Source organism: Crotalus tigris, unplaced genomic scaffold, assembly GCF_016545835.1.
Source record: "Crotalus tigris isolate CLP2741 ecotype Arizona unplaced genomic scaffold, ASM1654583v1 scf7180000017666.379230911805:20528666, whole genome shotgun sequence".
NCBI lineage: Eukaryota > Metazoa > Chordata > Lepidosauria > Squamata > Viperidae > Crotalus > Crotalus tigris.
The window spans coordinates 14790475-14816133 of record NW_024096552.1 but is presented as its reverse complement, the minus strand read 5'-3'; the positions used below and the strand labels follow the sequence as shown (position 1 = coordinate 14816133).

Genomic DNA, 25659 nt, shown 5'->3' with positions numbered 1-25659 from the left:
CTTTGGAGAATAGCTAGGTGTCAAAAACTTTGTGACCAAAAAACAAAGGAAAAAAGTGATAAAGTACAGGTAGTCCTTGACTTACACCCGTTCGCTTAGTGACTGTTCAAAGTTACAACAGCACTGAAAAAAGTGACTTATGACCATTTTTCACACTTATGACCCCAGGGTCACATGATTTACATTTGGATGCTTGACAACTGATCCATATTTATGATGGTCGCAGTATTTCAGGGTTATGTGATCCCCTTTTGCAACTTTCTGACAAGCAAAGTCAATGGGGAAACCAGATTCACAAGTGTGTTATTAATTTAACAACTGCAGTGATTCACTTAACAAATGTGAAAAGAAAAATCGTAAAATGGGACAAAATTCATTTAACAAATTTCTCACTTAGCAACATAAATTTTGGGCTCAATTGTGGTTGTATGTTGAGGACTATCTGTACACCCACTTACCACACTTTTAGTGGGAAACTTGTGCTTGTTTCTCTGAGATTAATCTTTGCACTGTACTATCCCCTTCTCTCCCTCTGCTTGTCTCAAAGAAGCCTCTCCTCTTCTTTCTCTCTCCATCCCCTTCTCTTTTCCCATTCTTTTTAAAACCTCCTCCTTTTATGTCCTCTCCTCTCTCCCCCCGTCTCCTCCTTTTCTCTTCTATGCAGCTTTAGCTGACTCCACGCCCCTAGGCTGTGCACTGCTCCTGGAAGCACTAATCAGCTGGAGCTATGCAGTGCTCCTGGGCACTCAGCAGAACCACAGCAGCACTGCAGCTCCAGCTGACTCTCCCACAGACCTGTGGAGCTGCTGCTGTTTTAACTCATCCCCCTACACTTTTACACTTTTTTTTACAGTGCTTTTCAACCCCGTTGTATGTGTATCACCTGCCAGGTGAGAAGTACCACAGTGGTATGTGTATTATGGGTTGAAAAGCACTGCTCTAGAGGGATCACCTGAAACTTTACATGCTGCAAAATGCAGTATTCCAAGTTACCATTGGCAATTACCAGTGGGTTCATCTGTGTATACTATGGCCCCTGCACTGGCTTTCTATTTGCTTTTGAACTGTAGCTGTTCTGATTAATCGGACGGCTGTATTTTTCCGATGTAGTCATCTTGATCAATTTGAGAAAGAAAGAAAGAAAGAAAGAAAGAAAGAAAGAAAGAAAGAAAGAAAGAAAGAAAGAAAGAAAGAAAGAAAGAAGGAAGGGGGAGGGAGGAAGGGAGGGAAGGAAAGAAGGAAAGAAAGAAAGAAAGAAAGAAAGAAAGAAAGAAAGAAAGAAAGAAAGAGAGAGAAAGAAAGAAAAAACTTCTTACAAAATGTGGCATGAATGTGTAACATTCTTTGCAGGCTTACAATGATGGTCAAAATTTTCACTGCATCAATGTGCAAATAGAAGTGATAGGATCTAATGAGATATGAGAATAATTATGAACGATAGGAAGAACAGCCACAGCCTAGGCAATGATCTAATAAACGAACCTAAACCAGAAATATAATTTGAGAACCATCTCAGAATTTACTCTCCTAAGTTTCTTCTTCTTCCCAAAGGTAGTGGAGGAGAGAAACATTTTCAGACTTATAAAATATGTTAGTGTAATCATAGAATGAAAGTGGTATTAGTATTCATGATTTTGATTTCCTGGTCTTGATTACTCCAGAGAGTTGATGCAGCATGATTGTATGTCATGTTTTGTGAGGAATCTGACCTTATTAATCTTTCAGCTTTGAGTTAACACATTTATTGATCAGAAGAGGAAATATATAGTCCTTTGTGCCCTCTTTTCTTATTCATTAGTCAATTGTTTTCTTTATTTCAGTTAATGACTAGATCAATCTTGGGAAATTTAGATGGAACTAGCCAACAGGCCCATTTTGTTTCATCATACTGAAAGTTGATATTTTCATATAATCTTTGAATAAAGATCAGGAAATACCTAAGAGTACATCCCTCATGGTTTCCTTCTGCTTACCAGATCATACTAATCTGTTCATTGCTGGGAATGCTCTATCAGCAAGGTATCTTGAACAGGAAATTGATTGTTCTGTTCAGTGCATGGTATGTCCCCAAACTGTTTCAACCCATTTTCTTATAACCAGTTAATATTAGTTCTAATGAGATATTTTAGGAAGTCAATATCGTAAGTATGAGTCAGCCTGCAATATTTTAGATAAAAAAGGTGTCATCACTGATGACAACTTGAAACTCATTTTTATAAGATGGGGATGAATGACTAAATTTTCTTTTTTAAACACTATGTAACTACTAGAAGTTTTCAATTATCAAATTTTATCCTTATTACAACTGAAAAAAACCTGAATAGAAATTTAAAAGATCTGAATGTTTCCAGATGTTTCTTCTTAGACAATTCAAAAGCTTTTTTAAGACCTGTCAAGAAAAAAATGTAAAAAGGACTAAACATTTTCTTTTTCAATAAATAGGTGTAGCACATTGGAGGTGGTTGATGGAGTACCCAACCTTCTCCCTGTGTGCACTTTGTTTCTTCCCTCTCCATCCTTAGTTTGATTTCAATTTAATTTTTAAATTTAACACATTTAATGTTTTACACTGCATTACCTACAATGGCCCTTGATGAGATACATGGCATACAAGTTAAATAAACAAACAATCAAACAAACAAATAGTTCTGCCTATTCCTAGAAACATGCATGAAAAGATCTTATGATCCATGAATGTCATAATTTGATTTAATTTTTAAATTAGGTCTCTTACAGCATGGTTTCTGCTATGTGTTTTGTATATATGGACTACCTGCCTGAGTTTCATTGTCAGAGGATCCTCAGCCATTGATACCTTCATTATGGATATTGAAAAAAATCTTAACTTTAACATGATTTCTATTAGCTTTCTGCAATAATTCTTGGTATGAGTTAGACTTTTATCTCTCAGCCCCTTTATCATCTCTATTTTCTTCAGTACATATATTTCTCAATGTTTGTTCTTGAAGTCCTAAAGAGGGGCAGCATAATTTTGGATAAGAGTACTTGGTGGCAGCAGCACCTGAAAATCTGTTCTTATCACGATTTTAATATATTTTAGCATTTTAAAGCATATGATGTGAGACAATTTTAATTTCTTATTGCAAATTGATAATCTGATTATTACCATCATCTAATAATTCATGAAATTACAAGCTCTTTTTAAAGTAATAAAATTCTGATTTTCCCACTACATCCTAATGTTATATAAATCTCTAAAATAAATTTTAAATCAAAAGGTTCAGAGAGAGAATACTATAACTTTGATTAGGGGTGTCCAACCTTGGCCACTTTAAGATTTATGGATTTTAACTCCTACATTTCCCCAGCCAGCCATGTTTGCTGGGGAATTCTGGTAGTTGAAGTCCACAAGTCTTAAAATGGCCAAGGTTGGAAACCTCTACCTTCAATTATAAAAGACCTGAACATTGACTTTGATTTCTAATAGACTTAAAACTATTTATTTACATTTTTAATTCCTCTCTTTTAAAAATTGAGTTTGCTGTACAAAGAATAAGAATGCTGAACATATTAGAAACAAATAAAGTTATAATTAGAAGCCAGCATGGGTTTGTTAAAAACAAATCCTGCCAAACCAATCTTATTTCATTCTTTGACAAAGTGACTAAATTAGCAGCAGACCACAATCTACTTCTTGCTAAGCTAGAAAAATGTGAGATAAACAGCATCACGATCAGATGTATTTGTAACTGGCTGACAAACATACTCAATGAGTAGTCCTTAATGGTATACATCTACAGGGACGGAAGTAAGCAGTGGGGTACCACAAAATTATCTCTTAGCTCAGCACTCTTCAATAGCTTCATAAATGACTTAGATGAGAGAATAGAAGGAGAACTCATCAAATTTGCAGATGACACTAAGCTGGCAGGAATAGCCAACACCCCAGAAGACAAGCTCAGGATCCAAAAAGATCTTGACAGACTTGAACAATGGGCCCTATCCAACAACATGAAATTTAATGTGGAGAAAAGCAAGTTTTACACCTGGGCAGGAAAAACTCAAAGGTACAAGTACAGATTAGGTGAAACTTGGCTCAAAAAGAGTTAACTGTGAGAGGGACCTTGCATTACTAGTGAATGATTAGTTAAACATAAGCCAACAGTGTGCACCAGCAGCCAAAAAAGCTAATACAATCCTTGGTTGTATAAACAGAATCACAGAATCAAAATCAGGTGAAGTATTAGTACCGCTTTATAAATCCTTAGTAAGACCACACCTAGAATACTGCATCCAGTTTTGGTCACCACATTACAAAAAATATTGAGACTTTAGGAAAAAGTGCAGAGAAAAGCAACTAAAATGATTAAAGATATGGAGATAAAAACATATGAAGAACAGTTGCAGGAATTGGGTATAGCTAGTTTAGAGAAAAGAAGGACTAGGGGTGACATAATGGCAGTATTCCGGTATTTGAGGGCTGCCACAAAGAAGAGGTCATTTTTCCAAAGCATCAGAAGACAAGAAACAATGGATGTAAACTAATCAAGGAGAGAAGCAATCTGGAATTAAGGAGAAACTTCCTAACAGTGAGAACAATTAACCAATAGAACAACTTGCTATCAGAAGTTGTGGGTGGTTCATCACTGAAGGTTTTTAAGAAAAAATTGGACAGCCACCTGTCTTGAAATGATAGGTCTCCTGTTGAACAGGAGGTTGGACTAGAAAACCTCCAAGATCCCTTCCAGCTTTATTCTGATTAAATTTAATAAAGTATATGGAGACACTAGCAGGAGGAATGTCTAAGCAGAAAACTGATATCAGTTAGACTTTTCCTCCCATCAACCACCTGATCTTCCTTCACCAGCTTTTAATTTTTCAAGTTAAAACAAAACATAACACTTTACACTTTAACTGCTAATCCTTCAGTTAAAAATCAAGGGAGGAGCTACATCTTTATTAAACTTTGATCCTGAAAGAATTTTAAGACACTTTATATGTTTTTATACTAGTACCTATACTTGTTTCTAATCTGAAGTTATTTCCAGCCTAAAGCAAGAAGAAAATTAAAACAAAATCTCAGAAAACTTACCCTTGTAGGTGTGGAATTAATTGCCCAATTGTTATTTCTTGTGCCACTTTCTGATACAGATCATGACCATTCAGTACCATTGATTCTAAAATGGCTAATGATCTTTGTAGTATAGCAATATCATTTTGAAACTTGCTCACATAACTTGCAATCTATGAATAAATCACAATTTTTCTGTAAATCCAGAGTGAAAGTAAATTCTCCAACACAATCAATAGAATTTGAACATAATATTAATGTTCTAGTTATCCAACTGTGATAGCAGATTATTCATGTTTGCAGGCACAACTCATGAAGATTTCAATAGTATCTATTATTCTCTGCAACAGCCATCCTCACAGCTCTTTTCCTCCAGTTTTCCAGATAGAAAATAGCCAGGTGTGCTGCAATAACTCTGCAGGAATACTCAGGGTTAGCACACTGTAAAATTACTGTGATAATTGCCTGCATGGGCACCTTCGATGTCATGAAACAGCTACTATAATAGAACTTTAAAAGGGCACTGGGTAGGGAAACAATCCCATCATAGTCTGTTTTTCAAAGTAGTTGCTTCATTTTACTTAAGGGAGAAGTCCTGTGAAGATAATCTCAAATTGTGAAGGAAATCTACCTATGACAAAATCTTTTAACATATCTTATGTTTGAAGTTTTAGTTGGGCACCCATGAATATATTATCTGTGTCAACCCTAGATTAATACTATATCAAGTATATCTTTTATACTTTCCATGGTTACATTCCAGGATTTCACTGTTTCCACTGTTTCTTCAAACACATTTCCTTTCAGTGCAATGCAGTTCCAATATCATTCAGAATTTGTTAGGTTCATAACTTCAGTTTCATAAACATTCAATGAATAACTTAGATACAGGATTTGTGCACAAACATCATGTAGGTCCTGAATGTAAGTCAAAACTTGGTTGCAAACTTATAATTATAGCAGTACTACTAATCAAACTAGTTTTTAATATTAATAAACTGCAACTAAGTAGAAATCATATATTGGTTTACTTCATACATCATACTAGGTTGTAAGAGTCTGTTTGGTTTCAGTTTAACATGCTGCATGAATCTGGTTACAGTATATTAGATGTAATAAACCATAGCATTACATGCTGTATGAATCAAATTAATTATGATTTATACATTAGATGATGATTAACCAAGCTACAGTTTAACACAATGTGTATGTGCCATCCATTCTTTACTTTATACGTGAATGAGATAAACAGAAATATAACAAGAGGCTATCCCCATACCAACTTGGGTATCAGTAATAAACACAAACTTACCTTTTTAATGAAAGCCACAGAGAAAGTATCCCAAGATACAATTCCATGATCCATTAGCTCAACAAATGCTGTCAATGTATATGATAACATATCTCCAAAGCTGAAAGACACATAAGCCATTGTAGTAATGGAGAGGCCACAAGAGAGAAATAAGAAGTTTTGGGGCAAGGAACAACAAAGCAAGACTACCCAGAATAGTAGAAGCAGAATAAAATGAAGGATGTGGAGCAAAGAAGCATCAAAATAATGTTATATGGAAATCAACATTCTACTAACAGGAAGAAAATAGAAAAAGGCTATATACACATTTATTCTTCACCATTAAAAGACATATATAAGGTAGAAATGAAACAAAAGTTTTGGTAAAGCAGTATATATTTGGGCAACCAGCATCCATTCCTGAAATAAATCAGAAGTCTATCCCTTATCTCATATGAATTCATCTACCTTCCAGCCTTGTTTATGAATAAATCTTAAATCAAGACTAGACTTCCACATTAACTTTTAACTAGACTTTTAAAACTACTTTTAAACTATGGTTCTAAATAATATAAAATAAAATGCCTAATTATAGTACTCAGTATACTTAGTGCTCGTTGTTAATTGGTTCTGGGAAGTATTATAAATACCAAAAACAATGAAAATTTACCAAAAATTTCCCATAAAGAATAATGTAGTGAGTGACAAGGCAGAGACGCTGACAGGTTTTAGCTTATGCATTTAATACCAAATAAATGAGTACTGGGACAAATTTTTCACATCAAAATGGAGTACAAAATTCAACAAGTTTCAAAGCAGTTGAGTACCTAGATACCACTGGGTTGTAAAAAATTTTAATACCTAGTTGGCAGAAAACAGGTGGAAACTCATGTGAGAGAAGAGAGAGCACAAATGAGCTCTCAATTATAATTGACAATCCAAGCTTCAATTGCAGATTATGTCCTGCTATGTTGGTTTGAGCACCACCAATTATTTTTACTGCGAATGGTTAAGAGGACTAATTTGACTCTGAGATTATTATCTTAAAAACATTATTTAGCAAGTGTAGTATGCATTAATACAATTCTGTTGTACAAACTGCTTTCTCTCCTGTCCTGCTCTTCAAAAACTAATCAGCCACTGCCAAAAGAAAAAGTAATCCTGACTAATTAAAAAAATCCATGTACTATCTGTATAGCAACTTATGTTATATTAGTTATTCAAAATGCTAAAATTTCATTTGATGAGTAATTTCAGTTTTTTAATAACTAGAGTTATTGTGTTTATTATCAGACACTGAAATCTTTCAAAAAGGATTATTCAAAATGCGCAACAGTGCTATTTTTTCATATGCAATAGCACTCAGGACACTTTTCAAACTGTGAAACTTTAAATATCTTTAACTGAACCTATGTACAACATGAAAAAATGATTTAGCATCTTAGGTTTTAAGGGTTTTTTTCTCTTTTTATAGTATAAATAGCTCTCTCTTGGCTCATTCTTTAGAAGAAATGTAACATAGAAGGAAAAAGGAACAGGAATGAAGATGATCTTTCTTGCAGTCCAAATAATGAATGGAAACTGTTAGCATAATCATGAGGATGGTTATTTTTACCCCTCATTGCTCTGGCTTCCAATTAGTATCAAAGAACAATAAAAAGAGATGGCTTTTACCTATAAAGCTGTTTATGACTTAACTAATTACTTCCAAGATGATATCCTTTAAGAGGAATTGGCTTGTCTGGTCTTTTGTTTGGAGTCTTTGCATTGTAAACTCTGTAGGAGGGGTGAGGAGAAAAGATAATATTTTCTGATGTGGTTCTGTCCCTTACTGCTATTCCATATTATAAACCCTCCAGCAATCTTCTTGCAGTTAGGCAGTATATAAAATTCGTAAGTAAGTAAATAAGTAAGTAAACTGCTTCAAGAAAGACTGAATCAATTCATAGGAGCAGCAACTAAGATTGCCAGTGATTGTACAACACAGCAAGTCAATAAAACCTATTCTAGTATTACACTTCATGTCAAATATCAGATTTGAAATCTATCAGGCCACTGGAAGATGACCCAAAGAAACTGTGATGTAGGACATATCTTTTCAGGATCATTGCTATGGCAACAGAGAAAAGACAGGTGAAAATAATAGTGATAGCTTGAAACTTTTCCCCAATATTATTTTAGTTCTCTCGTATCCAATATAGTTTGGCAATGGCTTAAATAAATCAGAACATTTCATTTTTCTCTCACTAGATGTCATTGTAGTACCAGAAAAAATTGAGGGTCAGTGAAGAAAAAACATTGTAAATACTGAGGCAAAGAAATATCTCAAGTCATATTTCAAAGAATATGAATTTATTGGTGAACTAAGCTTAGGCAACTTTAGGCATAAACATTATAAAACACAGTGGGATTTGCTTTTAATGACATGTGCATAAGATGACACATAAATTCAAATTATACAGTATATTTCAATCCAGGTTAGATAAATATGAATTTGGGATATCTTTTTCAATATTCAAAATGTTATCAATAGATCAGAAAAAAATAGATCAGAAAATAAGATCTTTTTTATTAGGTAAGAAAGATACATGCTCGCTGTTTCATCAAGTTAGGTTTAAGATTCATTAAATATGTCTTTATCAGTCATATCTAGGCATTTTGGAAATCAACTGGAATGAACCTCTGATATCCCAGAATTATCACCTTTTAACATCTTTATATAAATCTCCAAATTTGAGGTTAACAGAGCAGGGAAATATAGTCACCCAATTACCAACAAGAAAGGATCAATTACGTGCTCCAATAATCTTGAACCACCATTACTATTGGCATAACACTGCAGAAGCCAGCCTTAGGCCAAGCCTATTTACATGCCAATATTTGCTACAAGATATGAGTGAAATGCTCTCCTTGTGATTTTTCCTACCAAAATTATAAGAAGCTACCTTATAGTTTTAATGATTTGCTCTCAAGTCCAGTATGGGATATTTGATTTGAAAGTTCAAGTTATATCACCATATTTTCTTCTGAAAGTTGGGATGAATAAAGGATCTCACTTTTTGCACAGGAAAGGTGTGCATCCTGAAGTATAAAGATACCCAGCTTCAACTCAGAGCAGCTTTATTACATATATCATATTGAACAAAGTGTTTATATTATCATATGCATTTAAATGAAGTAAGTTTTGAAGCTTGCTTCTGGACAACTATGTGTACTATTCAAGGGCTCAGCAGTTCAAAACTGGTTTTCTGTTGCTTCAGTGTGAGACCATCTTAGGAATTTCCCAAGAATGCCCTCATGCATCAGAATAAATATATCTGGAAATTTTTAAATATTCAAATTTGTTCATATGATATTATGTTCTATTTTATTGCCTATTAGCTTAGTAATAAAGACAACTGATCATAATACAAGCTCTTTATTCTATGCACAACATTCCAACCAACTGGCTGAATAAACTGTCATGTTCAGTTGTAAAAAATATTACATAATTCCCATAGAATCTAGTTTTTTCTATGAGCAAGTTAAGATTCATTGAATTACTATACTGTGTATTCATAGATATTAGAAAGGAGGTGGGAATAAACCCATTGTTTTGATGCTATTTGTTTAAGAAAGATGCAAAATATTCTATGCAAAAGCCATTAAAGTAACTGATTTTAAACTTTAAATTAAATATAATATACAATAGTGGCCAAAATTGTGGAAACCTTTTGGGAAAAGTGTATTTTTGAAGTTGAATGGCTAATAACACCACTTTTTTTGGAGCAATACCATAAAATTATATATCAATGGAAAGATAATTTAATCAAGAATGTAATGCAACAAAGTTTGTTCAATTATCTTTACTGTATTCTATGAAAAGTTATAGCCAAATAGCCAGAAAAAGGAAACACAACTTGCTTAGGTTGATATCAGGTAGCTTTCCTTCATTTGATTGTAGCCAATGAGCATGATTGTTTAGAGAACTAATCAGGTATCATCTTGTTTTGGCAATGAGCCAATCAGATCACAGTAGGATTCAGTTACCGTATATGCCGGCGTATAAGGCGACTTCCGCAAGCGCTAAAATTGGCACCAAAGACGGGGGTCGTCTTATACGCCGAGTCGTCTTATACTCCGGAAATACTGGTAGTTTCCAGCGTATAAGACGATGTTCTAGGAATGCAGCCCAGCGATAAAGACGGGGTCGTCTTATACGCCAGATTGCCTTGTACGCCGGCATATACGGTATTGATGTCATGTTTTGAAGCTGAGAGGAGAACATTTGTCAGTGTGTTATCGCTATCAAGTTGGTTGGGTTTTTTTTTCTTTCATCTAATGAGCTTGTAAAAAGTAATACAATTAAAGTAATGGTGCAAAGAGACTGGTTGCCCAGAAAGCAATGTAAAATAGTATTATTAAGTAAACAAGGCTACAGTTATAAAGAAATTAGAAGAAAAATTGGTGGAAACTTAACCAAAGGTGGCATTTCTACTGTAAACTTTTCCCAAAAGGTTTCCACAATTCTGGCCACTACTGTATATGTTTAGAATTAAGTTGAGTTACGTTTCATTTCTATTGCAAAGATTACAAAACCTTTTTCCTTCCCAATGCTTTGCATAGGTATTGGGAAAAATGTGTAACATGTATTTGGTCATTCTTAGAAAATTTGTTTATTTGCTAAGCAATTGTTTACTTGCCAAAAATGAAAAAAGTGATATGATTATTTTTGTATTTGATGACTGAAAATGAATAAAAAACTGAAGGGATTTTTGTAATATTTTAGAGGGAGGATAATGAGTTTATTTAACATTACTGAAAAGGTAATTATTTTTTATTTCTGTTCTTTGTATTGTATGTATGTATGTATGTATGTATGTATATATGTATGTAAAATTCTTAATAAAAATTACATTAAAAAACAACCACCATGAATGATAGGATATTATTATTCCAATTCCTAAATAAGGGGAGAAAATGTAGAAATAAATATTGAACTAGAATACCCTATTAAGTTACAGGAATGGCTTTTAACATTGGATTGTTTGAAATATTACTGAAAGAGTATGACTAACCCTTCCCTATCACCCAGTCATTCACCCCACCCTCCATTTCTGTATAAGTATTTCTGTATAATATTTTCCCACTTAGGAGTAGATCATCTGAAAGACTAGGCATTTCTATACTAGACTATAAGGGCTTTAAAGTAATCTTCTACCTGACTAATAGCTGAAAACCTATGTCAGTAACTCCAGAAGGAGAGACTAATTGGTGGCATTTCAAAGAGGCTCCACCTAGGTCAGTTTCTCAAGAGTTTCTGTTGTTGGACAGAGGCATCTTTAAACAAATAAGCGTTGTTCTGTAATCAGATGGGCATATAATTATTAAGTGATTGGGGTTAATTTTACCTTATTGCTTTGTCATCTAGCAATGTATTATTTTGCATTTTATTGCAGCTCTGTTGCATATTATAGGTGGTCCTTGTCTTACACCATAACTAAGCCCAGAATTACAGTCATATATCATGCTGGTCATTAAGTGGATCACCATGTGACCGTGCTCAGCTTTATTATTTTTTGTGGCGGTCATTAAGAGAACACATGATCATAAAGTGGACATCACAGTTGTTAAGTGAACACTATGGTCATAAGCAAATCCTTTGTCCCCAATGGACATTTTTTCCAGAAACAGGAAGCAAATGCAAGTTTCAGATAAAAATGTTGTAAATTGTTGTCCTATGTAGGCTGGTTGCCAGGCACCCAAAATGAGATCATGTGACTATGAGGGGCCTGCTATGAGAACTCCAAATCTAGGTTATAAGTAGCCTTGGGGAGATCTGTAATAGCTTTGAATGGTCACTAAGTAACCAGTTGTGAGTCAATGCAATGTATTTTGTATTTTATGTACTTCATTTTGTATCTCAGCAAAGCAATTAAGCAATTCAACAAATAAATACTTTTTTAAATCTAAAGAGAATGTTCTTAGTATCACTTTTCTGTTGCTATTTTTTAAAGACATTCATGAATATAAACATGCAGATAAATGCTAACAAATCTGACAAAAAAAATTTTTGTGTTTAATATATGTAACACAATATGCTTCTTTACTGAGTGATACCCTAACCACAGATCACAAGAATGTTGGAGTTGTTCCCTAAATATATGCTTTCTAAGCCCTCAAAATCTAAAATCTAACTGATACTTAATGAACACTAGATTCATCAAGACTAGAACAATAATTCTAGAAAAGTATTTTAATCAATATAAACCTTAAATTGGCTTTAAGAAAATAATAAAACTGCTATTTTGTACTACTCTGTGATATCCCCAAAGCTCTTGGGAGGATTAAAACATGCAAGGTTAATTCAGAGTACATCTGTTAGACATCTAATTTGTTTAATGTATATTTATGGTAACTGGAAATAATTGGAAATTCCAGTCCTCAGAAACTATACTTACTAACAAAATGAGTATATTCATTTGCTTGTCTCATATTTGTTCCTTGTGAAACAATAACTATACTTCTTCTGGTAATTCTGCCACAAATCTAATAGACACAATTCTTTGACCTGCCCTCTAGCTTTGTATTTTATTTGCTGAATTACCCTGATACTTTCCTAGATCCATAGACTCTTTTTCTTGCTCAGTTCCAGGGCTTTTTTTGTCATAGAACGCCCAGAACAGAGTTCTGACACCTTTTTTGGATGGAACCTTGTAGGGTAGGCAAGGCGGGTTGTATGATATGTGTGAGTTCCAGTACCTTCCGGTCATTTTTTTAACAAAAAAAGCATTACTCAGTTCTATAGTGTTATTCAGATACAGTTTCACGCAAAAGTTTCAATTAAAACAAATTTGAGTCAAACAATATTTCTTCACACAATTATATCACAATTTTTTTCTTTATGTGACCAAATGACTTCAATTTATTTATTTCATACTAATGACTCATGTTTTTCTTTAATCCATTTTCATTGAAATCCTTTTTTAATGTTTTTGTTTATTATTTATTTTACCACTCTTGTCTTTGTAACCCCCTACTGGCTAGGTTAATGTTAAAATTTCTGAAGGAGGCTGGACTAGATGCCAATTTTTTTTTCTTTGGGCAAAGTGCTTTTCCATAAGTTATCACAGTGTCAATCTTTGTTATATTATGCTAGTAAAAAGAAGTCTTACATAAAGAAAAACAGCATAGACTACAGGTAGTCCTCAACCTACAAAAATTCATTTAGTGATTGTTCAATGTTACAACACTGAAAAAGTGATTTATGACTGTTTTTCACACTTATGACTTTGCAGCATCGCCATGGTCACATGATCAAAATTCAGACACTTGGCAATTGATTCATATTTATGATGGTCGCAGTGTCCCGGGTCATGTTATCCCCTTTTGCAATCTTCTGACAAGCAAAGTCAATGGGGAAACTGGATTCACTTAATTGCAATGATTCACTTCACAATGCAGGCAAAAAAGGTAGAAAAATGGGACAAAATTCACTTAACAAATTTCTCACTTAGCAACAGAAATTTTGATCAATTTGTGGTCATAACTTGAGGACTACCTGATATGCAAAGCTTCTAAAACTTTGTATTGGCCCTGAGAGTTGCAATTATATTCTATCCCTTTACTCTCCTGCAATGTGTAGGGCAGTTTATGTGGCATCATTATATGGTAGATATTTTAGCAGATGTTTTATTTTAGTAAATGCATGATTTACTGCTGCTACAAGGAGCAGAGAAGTGCAGAACACAGTAACATCAAGATACAGCACACAGTACAGGGATGAACGTAAGGATGTTAAATTTAAGAGAACTATGAAGAATGCAGCCCATTGGGATTTTTTTCTAATATGTAATTCAGTCTGAGGTTTAAATCTTCCTTTTCTTTGAAAATGTAACTACCCATCAGCATCAAAGTCAACAGCACAATGCAGTTACAATACAATGTCAAAGTCAATACAATAATAGGCCCCAGGTTCTAATTTAATGTAAAAAAATAGGGGTTGGGGATGGTTGGGGAATTAGCATGCTACTAAGTAAAGGATTAGTCTTCAGCATTATTTTTATCTCTCCCCTTATATGGATCCCAGATACAGAATACAGTAATTCTTTCTTGCAATCTAGTTGTCATATCTTTACTGCCCAGAGCTATTAATCTTACTTGATGAGTAGCTGCAGTGGTTGGTTTGGAAATATGCCGACAAGCTTGCCCGAAAAACAAAAATAGCAGATTAGTAGGTAGAATTCTGCTTAAAGAAGAGAGCTATAGAAGATTCAAGGAACCTGAAACTTTTTAACTAGTGATGTTCCTAGCATAACTTTCCGGAAAAAGGCAAGTTCCTTAAATGCCTTGTTTCAACTGCATCCATAGTTTATTTTCAAAACTTCCCACCAGCAAAAATAAAAGGGGTGGAAAGTTCTACGTTACTATTTTCCATCTGTATGTGAGATTCCAGTGTGAATATTGGGGTCTTCTAGAAGAAGACACTGGCATGCTAAGATGTCTCCTATGGCAGGGCTTTTCAACCTTTTCACCCATTGTACCACTTTTAGGATATGGCAATATCCGAATACCATCAGTCGCCTAACAAGGTGTCAAAAACTTGATGACCCCCCCCCCCAAAAAAGAAAAAAAGTGATAAAGTACAGGTAGTCCTCGACTTACAACAGTTTGCTTAGTGACTGTTTGAAGTTACAATGGCACAGAAAAAAGTGCTTCCCAAGCCACAGCCAAGCAAGACACCTACCCGCCCGCCCGGTGGTGCTCTTCCTCCTGTCTGAGGTTTTCATTGTTTTGAGCATTTCTGTTGAGTATTGGAAGCAGGGTAGGGTGGGCAGGTGTTTGGTTTTTATTTCCCCTGTCTGCTGTGTGGTTGCAGCATGTTTTGGTCACTTCATATGACCCTGGGACACCGTGACCATTATAAATATGAATCAGTTGCCAAGCATCTGAATGTAAATCACAAGACCCTGGAGATGCTGCAACATTCCAACTGATCGGCACTTCTTCTGGCTCAGCAGAAGCACCAGGATCAGTGCTGAGCTCCAGCTGGAGCCTGGCGTTGATCCTGGCACTTCCACTGAGCCCTGACAGTCCGGTAGAAGCGCTGGTCCTGGTGCTTCCGCTGAGCCCTGACAGCCCTGCAGCTCCAGCCATCTCTTGCTCAGGCTTGTGCGGTGCTGCCACTGGTTCAGCTCATTCCCTTCCCCCGCCACCACTTTTTTAGGATGGTTGCATATCACCTGCCAGGTACCAACGTACTACAGGTGGTGCCTGTACCACTGGTTGAAAAGCCCTGTCCTAGGGCATTGAGACAACACCAGGATGGGGAGACTGATGCCTAGGCTTCTTTGGAAAAGGACAGATCAAGAGATTGCCCACTGTACTCCAGACATCTAATCCTTGTGAGGAGAAGTAGGATTGAGGCAGACTCATAAGTTAACTGCTAGACTCTGCAAGACAGACACCAAGCTCACAGCAGAACCTAGGTTCACCGAAAACTCATTTTCTCAAGGAAATTTGAATTGCAAAAATTTCAAAGATAAAAGAGATCTTCAAAACAGAAGCTTGGTTTTGTCTTTTTTTTAAAAAAAAAATGGTGAGTCACTTTTTATTCCAGATTTAAGAAAAGAGTAAACAATTTAAAAAATTTAAGATCAATGGCAATAACTTAATAGGAACTTAACTTTAAAAAGTTTAAAATGGATAGGGGGCAGTTAAATTTGAAGTATTAGGGTTTTTATGAAACTGTTTTTTAAAATAATAGAATAGAATAGAATAGAATAGAATAGAATAGAATAGAATAGAATAGAATAGAATAGAATAATAGGCAGTAGGTTTAAAGTTCTAATGGGAAAATGATTAGTGGACCTTGTAAAACAAAGATAAAAGACAAACCATTTGACTATAAAATTATAGAATGCCAGAATGGATAAAACTTTTAAGGGCCAGAGAAAACCAAAAATAAAGTTGAAATCTCCCTTTTAATTTTACTTATGTAACTTATGAGCTATTGTTAGAAAAATAATGAAACCTATAGAAATAACAAAAATAGGTATTACATATGAGACATTTCAAAGATGATCAGGGGACTAGAAGCTAAAACATATAAGGAACAGCTGCTGGAATTGAGTATGTCTAGTTTAATGAAGAGAAGGACGAGGGGGGACATGATGGCAGTGTTCCAATATCTCAGGGGCTGCCACAAAGAAGAAGGAGTCAAGCTATTCTCCAAAGCGACTGAAGGCAGGACAAGAAGCAACGGATGGAAACTAACTAAAGAGAGAAGCAACCTAGAACTAAGGAGAAATTTTCTGAGTTAGAATAATTAACCAATGGAACAACCTGCCTCCAGAAGCTATGAATGCTCTAACACTGGAAGTTTTTAAGAAGGGACTGGACAGCCATTTGTCTGATATGGTATAGGGTTTCCTGCCTGAGCAGGGGGAAATTGAAAATTTTGGAAAATAAATAAGAGATAATAAGGAGAGGAAAAATACAAACATTAAGTCAAGAGATGTAAAACTATGTGGGTGATTGGATAACAAGTGAAAAGAGAGAACATCTTGGTGAAAACAGTAACAAGAGGGCTACTGAAGCCTCAATAAAAATATTTTTTTACAGCGAATAGAAGAAAATGGAGACCACGTTCTGTAACAATATTTCAATGTGAAAAAACTACATAAGAGCAAAGAATATAACATTTTATTTTAGACCCAAACAAAATATTTTATAATTCATGAATAGTGGACAATGACTCAAAAGAGAAGAAGAAAGTTTACATAGAAAAAATACAGGGATATCCTGCAATTCATCATTAGATGGCTTAACATTTTTGAAATATAAATTAGAATGATTACATAATAGCCTAATTTAAAAAATCTAAACTAAATTTATGATTTGAAGATGCAACATTGTAACCGCAGAGACAAAATGGAAAGTAACAATTTTTTTGCTAAGCAAATAGTATTATAAGATTGCAAACAGTTTTCCCTGCCTATAAAATTTTAAGCTTCTGCAATAACTTTAAATTAATTACATATGTCCATATCATCTCAACTCAAGAATTTCTTGCAATCTACAACTGGCAGGTAGAAGTGAAATACACAGTGCATCCTGTTAAATACAGAAATAGTTCATTCAGAAAAATATGATAAAAATATTCTAATTATAACAATGATACTAAAATAGTGTTCACTATTTTCAAAATGTACTGAATTTCAGTCTTCATAAGCCCCACATTCTAGAAATTAAAATGTTCATGATTTATGATCATGCACTATTTATAAAATAAATAGTTATCATTCAAAGTAATAACAAAAGCATTAGCAAAATTTGTAGCAGCCAGGAATATTTACTTTTCTATAAGCTATGAAAAGTAAATAAAATAAAAAATAACAGAAAGAATAATAATAAAATTGTGGCAAATAGGATTAAAAGAATAGTAAAGAGAAGCAGAAAATGTACTGGATCAAAATATGCACAGGTATTTAAATAAATAAAATCAGCAGCCAGACCTGAAATTTAATCATGCAAAGAAGAGGAAATTTGCGGGGTCATGAGCCAATTGGATTCTTACCAGGGCTTCATTATCTTCTGCAATTTTTGATATCGTCTGCAAAAATTTAAAAACTTTCAGATATGGAGAAACATAAATAAATTGTCTGTTTTAATTTAGCTAAGAGTTTATATAAAGTCTAATAAAACACAACCAGTAAAAACACATTTGTCAATCATTCAACTGAAACAGATTCAAATATATAACAATATGAGTTTAAAACACTTGGAGGAAATATGGAAATCAACTCAACAAAGATTAATTGCAGAAAAAACGAACAAAAGGGTGTTGAAGTGCTGTTACAAACTTTTAGCAGAATTATCTGGGACAAACATTTCTTCACAACGAGACAGAGAGGATAATCATATCATTCCATTAAAACAAGACAGACATTTTTTTTATCCCCTCCCATAGCAAAGAATTACAATGAATGAGCTTTTGGGATTACAGCGGTACACAAGTGAATGAAGCTGGGATTTTCAAACTAATGGATTCTTAGAGAGAGAATCGAGAGAGAGAGGGGGGGGGAGGGAGGGAGGGAGAAGGGGTGTAAGAGAGAGAGTGCTTTTTAGGGATTGCTAGTATGCGTTGACCATTTTTGAGCATAAGGAGGATCCTTTAGTTTTTACTACTTTCCCCCTCCTGATGGTGAAAGTGGCACATTTGTCCAGTCCAAACTCCAATGTGATATTCTTGATTGTATATAAGGACAGTGTTGAGCAGAGATTCTTTTCACATGATGTGTTTCCATATAGCTGCAGATCACTATATGGAGGTGGGATAGCCTGGCAGATGTTTTTTGATGTTTGATAACCATAGCCTGAGTTTCGATATTGTTGACAGAGGAATCAGTGCAATAACAAACAGTAGTGGTGATGATGAATTTCTCTTAATACTAACCTATACCAGTCTATAACTATTGACCAGCAACTGTGCCTTCCATTGTGTCATTGATACTAAGTGCCTTATAATATTTAAATCAAACTAAAATATAAAATATTTCCCCTACTCATCTTACTCCCTTCCCTCCCCATCTTTTAGTCAGAGTGGAGTATTTATACTTTTATTTTTTATATTTTATTCATACTATATATTGGTTTGTTTAATTTTATCCTTTTAACATTGTAAGCCACCCAGAGTTACCCTGTGATAAGATAGGCAGCCAATAAATTTAATAATAAATAAATAATATAGACTTGTTTTAGAAAATCCTTCCGGATCTTTAAGACATTTCCCATTATATCAGATTGGAAGAATAAGCAAGCTATTCACTATTTTGCATGTTGACCCTTTGCCTGAAGTTAACAGAGAAATAACATGAATTCATATCAATCTTGCTTGGCAACATAGTTATAGTAAGATAGCAGACATAACTTTACATGTTGCTCTGAAGGTTAACATTTGTTTTTTTATAGATAATGAATGGTGGCTGATGCTTTAAAATTAGCAGGCCAGATATATTCCAACAATTCATAGTGGTATTGTGAGAAAATTGAATTTCTTGTAAAAAGCCACATAATTCAAACAATATAAAAATGCACCATCTTCAATGTTTCAGGCAGCATTAGCAATCAACCACAAACTTTTGTTCATACTAATTTTAATAGAAAGGGGGGAAATAACTGAAGAGCAACAGCAATACAAAACTATGGAATAATAGTGAAAGGATGCTTGCTCAAGTGTTTGTTTACCACAATATGCTCACTGTTTGGTCCCAAAGGGGCTCTTTATTATAGAGCTGGCTTCCTATCAAAGAATAGCAGTTCCTTTTGGAATTCTCTACAAATTCATCATTACCACAAAGCTTAATACTTGCTGAATGTGCAATCTTATATTTACCAGGAGTCATTTCCAACTGAGACGAATTTTGCCGAGCTCTGATGAGACCAACTCTTTTGTGGCATATCTGGCAAAACCTCTAATTACATAAAAAGAAGTGTATTTGCTTTTAAATCCAGTTAGCACAACTTATGGGGAATAAAATATAATTGTACAATTGATAATAAAGAATCTAAACCTTGCCTCCCAGAAAACTCTGTCTAGATTGATTCAATCTAAAAAGAGAGAGAGAAAGGGAGAACATTACAAATGTATATATTAACTACAAGAATATTTACCCAAATTTTGGATATTTGAGCACTGGAGAGCACTAAACTGGCAGAGGGCTGTAAGGAGTCAAACCAGTATACATATTCTATATCTATTCTATGGACAGAAGCTACTAGAATTTCTACAAAAGAAAAGAATGGATGTCACAAAACTATAGGAATCATCCTTACTATTTAGAAGGCTATTTAGCTGTCTGCAGTTTTTTTAGTAAATGGTGTGGAAAAATAGATCACCAAGTTAACAATATTGTGATTTCCAGCAGTGTACAAGAAAGGCACATCCACCATGTAAGTTGCCTACGTAAATTCTACCTAGTGCAACATGTAAGAGAAATATATATTTCTTGCTCCTTGGTCTTCTGCAGACTAAGCTGCAGCTTGACTGATTCTTTAATGTATATTTCAGGAAGAATGAAATACCAATTCTCATAATTTATAATTCAACAAAGAAGATAAAAACTAACCCCTCCTTCAATCGTGACAAAATTAATACTGAATATTGTGAACATTGTTCAGATCATTGGACTCTGTTCATGTTTCTTGTTAAATCATGATTGGTTTAACAATAGTTTATAGGAATCTACATTTAGATGGGGTCACACAGCAGCCAAAATAAACCAATCATATGATATGATGTGACATGTGACCCTTCCATTAGTTAGAATTCTTTTTCTTCCTCTTTAAGAGGATGAAAATGGGAAGCTATTTAGAAAAGCAGGGAACAGTAACCCCAACCTAAAAAATGAATAGGCAGATGGGATTTTGTGGACACATCTTTATTGAACTTTTGTTAATATTACCATATTATGTAAGATAAGCACATCCAAGAGCTCTGCTGATTTGCAAAAATTGCTATAATATATATACTACCCCTTTTTATCATGATGGATGCACAAATGATATTTTTTTCTTTCCTTTAAAACATGATGAGCAAATGTGTGGATGCCTTTTTCTTAGAGCAATGATTAAAAAAAAATGTGAGAATTCAATTCCCCAGTTATGTGGAAAGTGGGACACTAATTTGTCAAGCCATTTCTTGCAAGTTATATTCAGAACTGATTAGTAGGTAGCAGTATGACACTGGAAAGCAAATTATGTTTTATTTTTTAACAACAGGAATCACAAGAAAGTGAAATTGACAGGTCTCACTGAAATCAGCAACAGCCCTATTAAGGGATAACTTAAGTCTAAACACAAACTTCGAATTATTAAAGAAATGTAGCAGTGTACTGGTACTCGTAATAATGAATATTATTTGTATATTACTGTTTATATGAATATTTACATATACTCTGTTTCTTACGTGAAAAATAAAATATTAAAAATGGCCTGCTCTTTAATCAGCAAGGGAGGTTTTAAAAAAATTTCTTTGGTGTTCAAATAAATTTTAAGATTTAAAAGATTTTGTTTTTATTGTTTATCTCTTTTAAAAAATAAAAATAAACTTGGTTTTATCCCTGGATAGACTGGTTTATCTCCCAAGAAGGGAAGGAAGGCTGAAATGTTTAAATATATCTCTTTATGCTAAGCAGCAATACAAGAGCAACATAAGCTGCAATATCCTTAGCTCTCTGATACCTTAGGGCAGACATGTCAAACTCGCAATGTCATGTGACATCGCGCAACGTATCGGAACAGTTTTGCCATTGCTGGCAATGGGGTGGGTGCAGTTTCCACTTGACGCGTCCGGCCCATGGGCCAGCAAGTGTCCCACTAGAAGCAGTTTCAGAGTGTGAAGGTCCAAAGAACTGGGAGGGGAGACATAAAAACCCAGTCTTCCACTCCAAGCTCAGTTCTTCCACTATAATTTTAAATTTTATCATAATAAAAAATATACATTAAAAAACATCTAGAATGAATTTGGAAGTTACAATCACTTTTCCCAGCCTTGTCCAGCCTGTGCTTTTCTCCAGAAGTATTATACTGTAACTCCCGTCATCCAATTAGATTGGCCAATTGTGATGATGGCACCGCCTTGAAAAGTAAAATATGCAAAGGCCTAGCATAGCAAAACCATGATGAAAGTGTCAGAGCTTTGTCTGTCTGTCCTTATTAGACATAGCATAGAAGTTGGTTCAACTTGGCAATTCTAAAGCTCTCATGCAAAAATTGCAAAAATGACCAACCTAATTGCTTCCCAAATACCGTAAAATATTTATTATATAAAATAACTCCCATTTTTAAAATGACAATAAATAACTGCTAATTTTGTTGTGATTGAAGGACTGGACAGATATCATTGCTAAATCTCAGTGTTCCATAGGTAATTCTCTTACAAGTGAAACAAAATGATTCATAATTAACAAAGAAGAATATAATGCAGTTTTAACTATATTTGTATGCAAATTGCAGCATCCTTATTTCAGTATGACCTGCAGTGACCTTTTAGACGTCTTTTTCCTGAAGTAATTATTGTTTGGAAGGTTTCAGTTTAATTTTGTCAGAGTGACTGGAAGGTTAGAATCTCCCTCAATCCCGATGATGCTGTTTTTCTATTAAACATGGGAGTCAAATGAACAATGTGACAGGATTAACTATGATTCCATGATGCATTTGGCTTGCATCTAAGCTGTGATTAATTTCTAATGGATTGAAGCTATTAGAAACTTGGTTGAAAAAGACTGGTTATCTTTTTTTTGTCTTCATAATGTGGATTGTACTAATTGGAGTATGTAAAATGTGTAAGTACACATTGTAAAACTATTTCTAAACATATAAATTATATAAGTAAACATAAATTAAATAAGTATAAATTAAATGTATAAATTAAATAACTAAACAGTTATTTTAATTTGCATATATTTTCTATTTCTTAATGCATAATCTAAGATTTTCAAATTGTGTATGATGTATAAAACAATACTAATATGTCACAATTAATTTAAGAAACTGCTTCTCAAAAAGAAGAATGGTTGTTGCCTTGTTAAATGATTTGTTGTTCTGACCTAACATACGTCTAGTCAAGCCAACCTAGAGGGCAGGTAATTTATTCCATGTCAATGTGATTAAATTATTCAATTCCAAAGCAGAAATCATGTAGAATAAATTTCATCCTACCAGTATCATTTTCAACAGACCTATCCTTCACACATCATTTCATAAAACTCACTATTTGGAATTGCCTATTTGTAAGAAATCCTCACTAACACTGGATTTGGGCTCTTCTAGGATCATCTAATATTTAGTTCTCTAGATTATGAAAATAAAACTTTGGAACTGGATTCAGATTAAGTTAGCCACAACTTTGGTTCATTTCAATGCAATAAAGTCCCAGGTATTTAAAGCAGTGGTGGGATTCAAATATGTGAACAACCGGTTCTCTGTGTGGATGCTGCTTTGGGAAGTCCATTCTAGGCTTGGGCAACAAAAAATTAGCTACCGGTTCTGCCGAAGTGGTGCGAACCGGCTGAATCCCACCACTGTTTTAAAGGCTACTAAAGTCAGCTTCATTAGCATCTAATCTTTATTCAAGAAAGTTATATGATTTTACTAATAGAAGTTTTGGATTTCTATTAGGATCAATCTCAGTATTTTCTGTAGCAGGTTACAATCATAAATAAGATTGCTTTTGGAGAAACAGGCTATCAAGAATACACAATATAGTCTCATTTTTTTCAGATGGACAGAAATGTGTAGTTTAATGAAAAGAAGGATTAAGAGAGAGATGATATCATCTTCCAATATTTGAGGGGCTACTACAACCTATTCTCCAAAGTACCTGAAGGCAGGACAAGAAGCAATGGATCAAGATAATCAAGGAGAGAACCGTCCTAGAACTAAGGAGAAATTTCCTGACAATGAGAATAATTAATCAGTGGAACGATTGGTCTCCAGAAGCTGTGGATGCTCTGTCACTGGAGATTTTTAAGAAGACATTGGACAGCTCTTTATCCAGAATGGTATAGTGTCTCCTGTTTGAGCAGGGGGCTGGACTAGAAGACCTCCAAGGTCCTTTCCAATTCTGTTCTTCTTAAGTTTCTTGATAACACACATAAATCTTAAATTTCATCAAAATAACAAATTCTTTTTAACACATTTAATAATAATAATAATAATAATACAGTTGGAAGGGACCTTGGAGGTCATCTGGTCCAACCCCCTGCTCAGGCAGGAAATCCTATACCATTTCAGACAAATGGCTGTCCAGTCTCTTCTTAAAAACTTCCAGTGTTGGAGCATTCACCACTTCTGGAGGCAGGTTGTTCCACTGGTTAATTGTTCTAACTGTCAGGAAGTTTCTCCTTAGTTCTAGGTTGCTTCTCTCCTTGATTAGTTTCCATCCATTGCTTCTTCTCCTGCCTTCCAAGGCGCCTTGGAAAATAGCTTGACTCCCTCTTCTTTGTGGCAGCTCCTGAGATATTGGAATATTGCTATCATGTCCCCTCCCCTCGTCCTTCTCTTCATTAAACTAGACATACCCAATTCCATCAACCTTTCCTTATATGATTTAGCCTCAGTCCCCTAATCATCTTTGTTACTCTTCTCTGTACTCTTTCTAGAGTCTCAACATCTTTTTTATATCGTGATGACCAAAACTGGATGCAGTATTCCAAGTGTGGCCTTACCAAGGTATTGAAAATTGGTATTAATACTTCACGTGATCTTGATTCTATCCCTCTGTTAATGCAGCCAAGCACTGTGTTGGCCTTTTTGGCAGCTGCAGCACACTGCTGGCTCATATTTAAGTGGTTGTCCACTAGGACTTTGAGGTCCTTCTCACAGTTACTACTATTGAGCAAGGTACCCCTATGCTATACCTGTACATTTGGTTTTTCTTGCCTAAATGTAGAACCTTACTTTTTTCACCATTGAATTTCATTTTGTTAGATAGTGGCCAATGTTCCAGTCTGTCCAGATCCTCCTGTATCTTAAGCCTGTCTTCTGGAGTGTTGGGTATTCCTGCCAGCTTGGTGTCGTCTGCAAATTTGATGATTTCTCCATCTATCCCCTCGTCCAAATCGTTGATGAAGAGGTTGAAGAGCACTGGGCCCAGAACAGAGCCTTGGGGCACCCCACTACACACTTCCCTCCATGTAGATGCAGTTCCATTGAGGACCACAGGCTGAGTACGGCCAGTTAGCCAGCTACGGATCCATCTGGTGGTGATGCTGTCTAACCCACATTTTTTGATCTTATCAAGTAGTAAGTTGTGATCTACTTTATCAAATGCCTTGCTGAAGTCCAAGTAAATTATATCCACAGCATTCTTCTGATCCACTAATTTTGTCACTTGGTCAAAGAATGCAATAAGATTTGTCTGGCATGATCTGTTTTTGACAAACCCATGTTAGCTTTTAGTAATGACTTTGTTTGCCTCTAGGTGTTCGCTGATGCGTTGTTTGATTATCTTTTCCAGAATCTTCCCAGGTATTGAGGTCAGGCTGATAGGTCTGTAATTTCCTGGGTCCGTTTTTTTTCCTTTTGTTGAAGATGGGAACTACATCAGCTCTCTTCCAGTCCTCTGGTAGTTCCCCAGTGCTCCAGGATCTTTGAAAAATATAGTTCAATGGTTCTGAGATCACATCTGCCAGTTCCTTGAGAACCCTGGGGTGTAATCCATCTGGTCCTGGCGATTTGAACTTGTCTAAGCTGGACAGGTGCTCACTTACCATTTTCTTGCCTATCTTAACTGTTTTTTATGGCACTATTTTTGGTAGGTTGGTCTGTTTTTACCCTTTGTGTAAAGACAGAT

The 25659-nt window shown here is 34.8% G+C and overlaps 1 protein-coding gene across 2 annotated transcripts in view; it reads right to left on the bottom strand.

Annotated features, from left to right (window-relative positions):
- Positions 1 to 25659, bottom strand: part of ELMO1 (engulfment and cell motility 1) — a 367271-nt gene that overhangs the window by 221666 nt on the left and 119946 nt on the right. For both annotated transcript variants that reach the window (XM_039336764.1, XM_039336765.1), the window contains exons 7-9: positions 17881 to 17916; positions 6345 to 6444; positions 5054 to 5205 (exon numbers count right to left, since the gene is read on the bottom strand). In XM_039336764.1, the coding sequence (XP_039192698.1) occupies positions 5054 to 5205; positions 6345 to 6444; positions 17881 to 17916 (288 nt within the window). The remainder of the gene's footprint in view (positions 1 to 5053; positions 5206 to 6344; positions 6445 to 17880; positions 17917 to 25659) is intronic.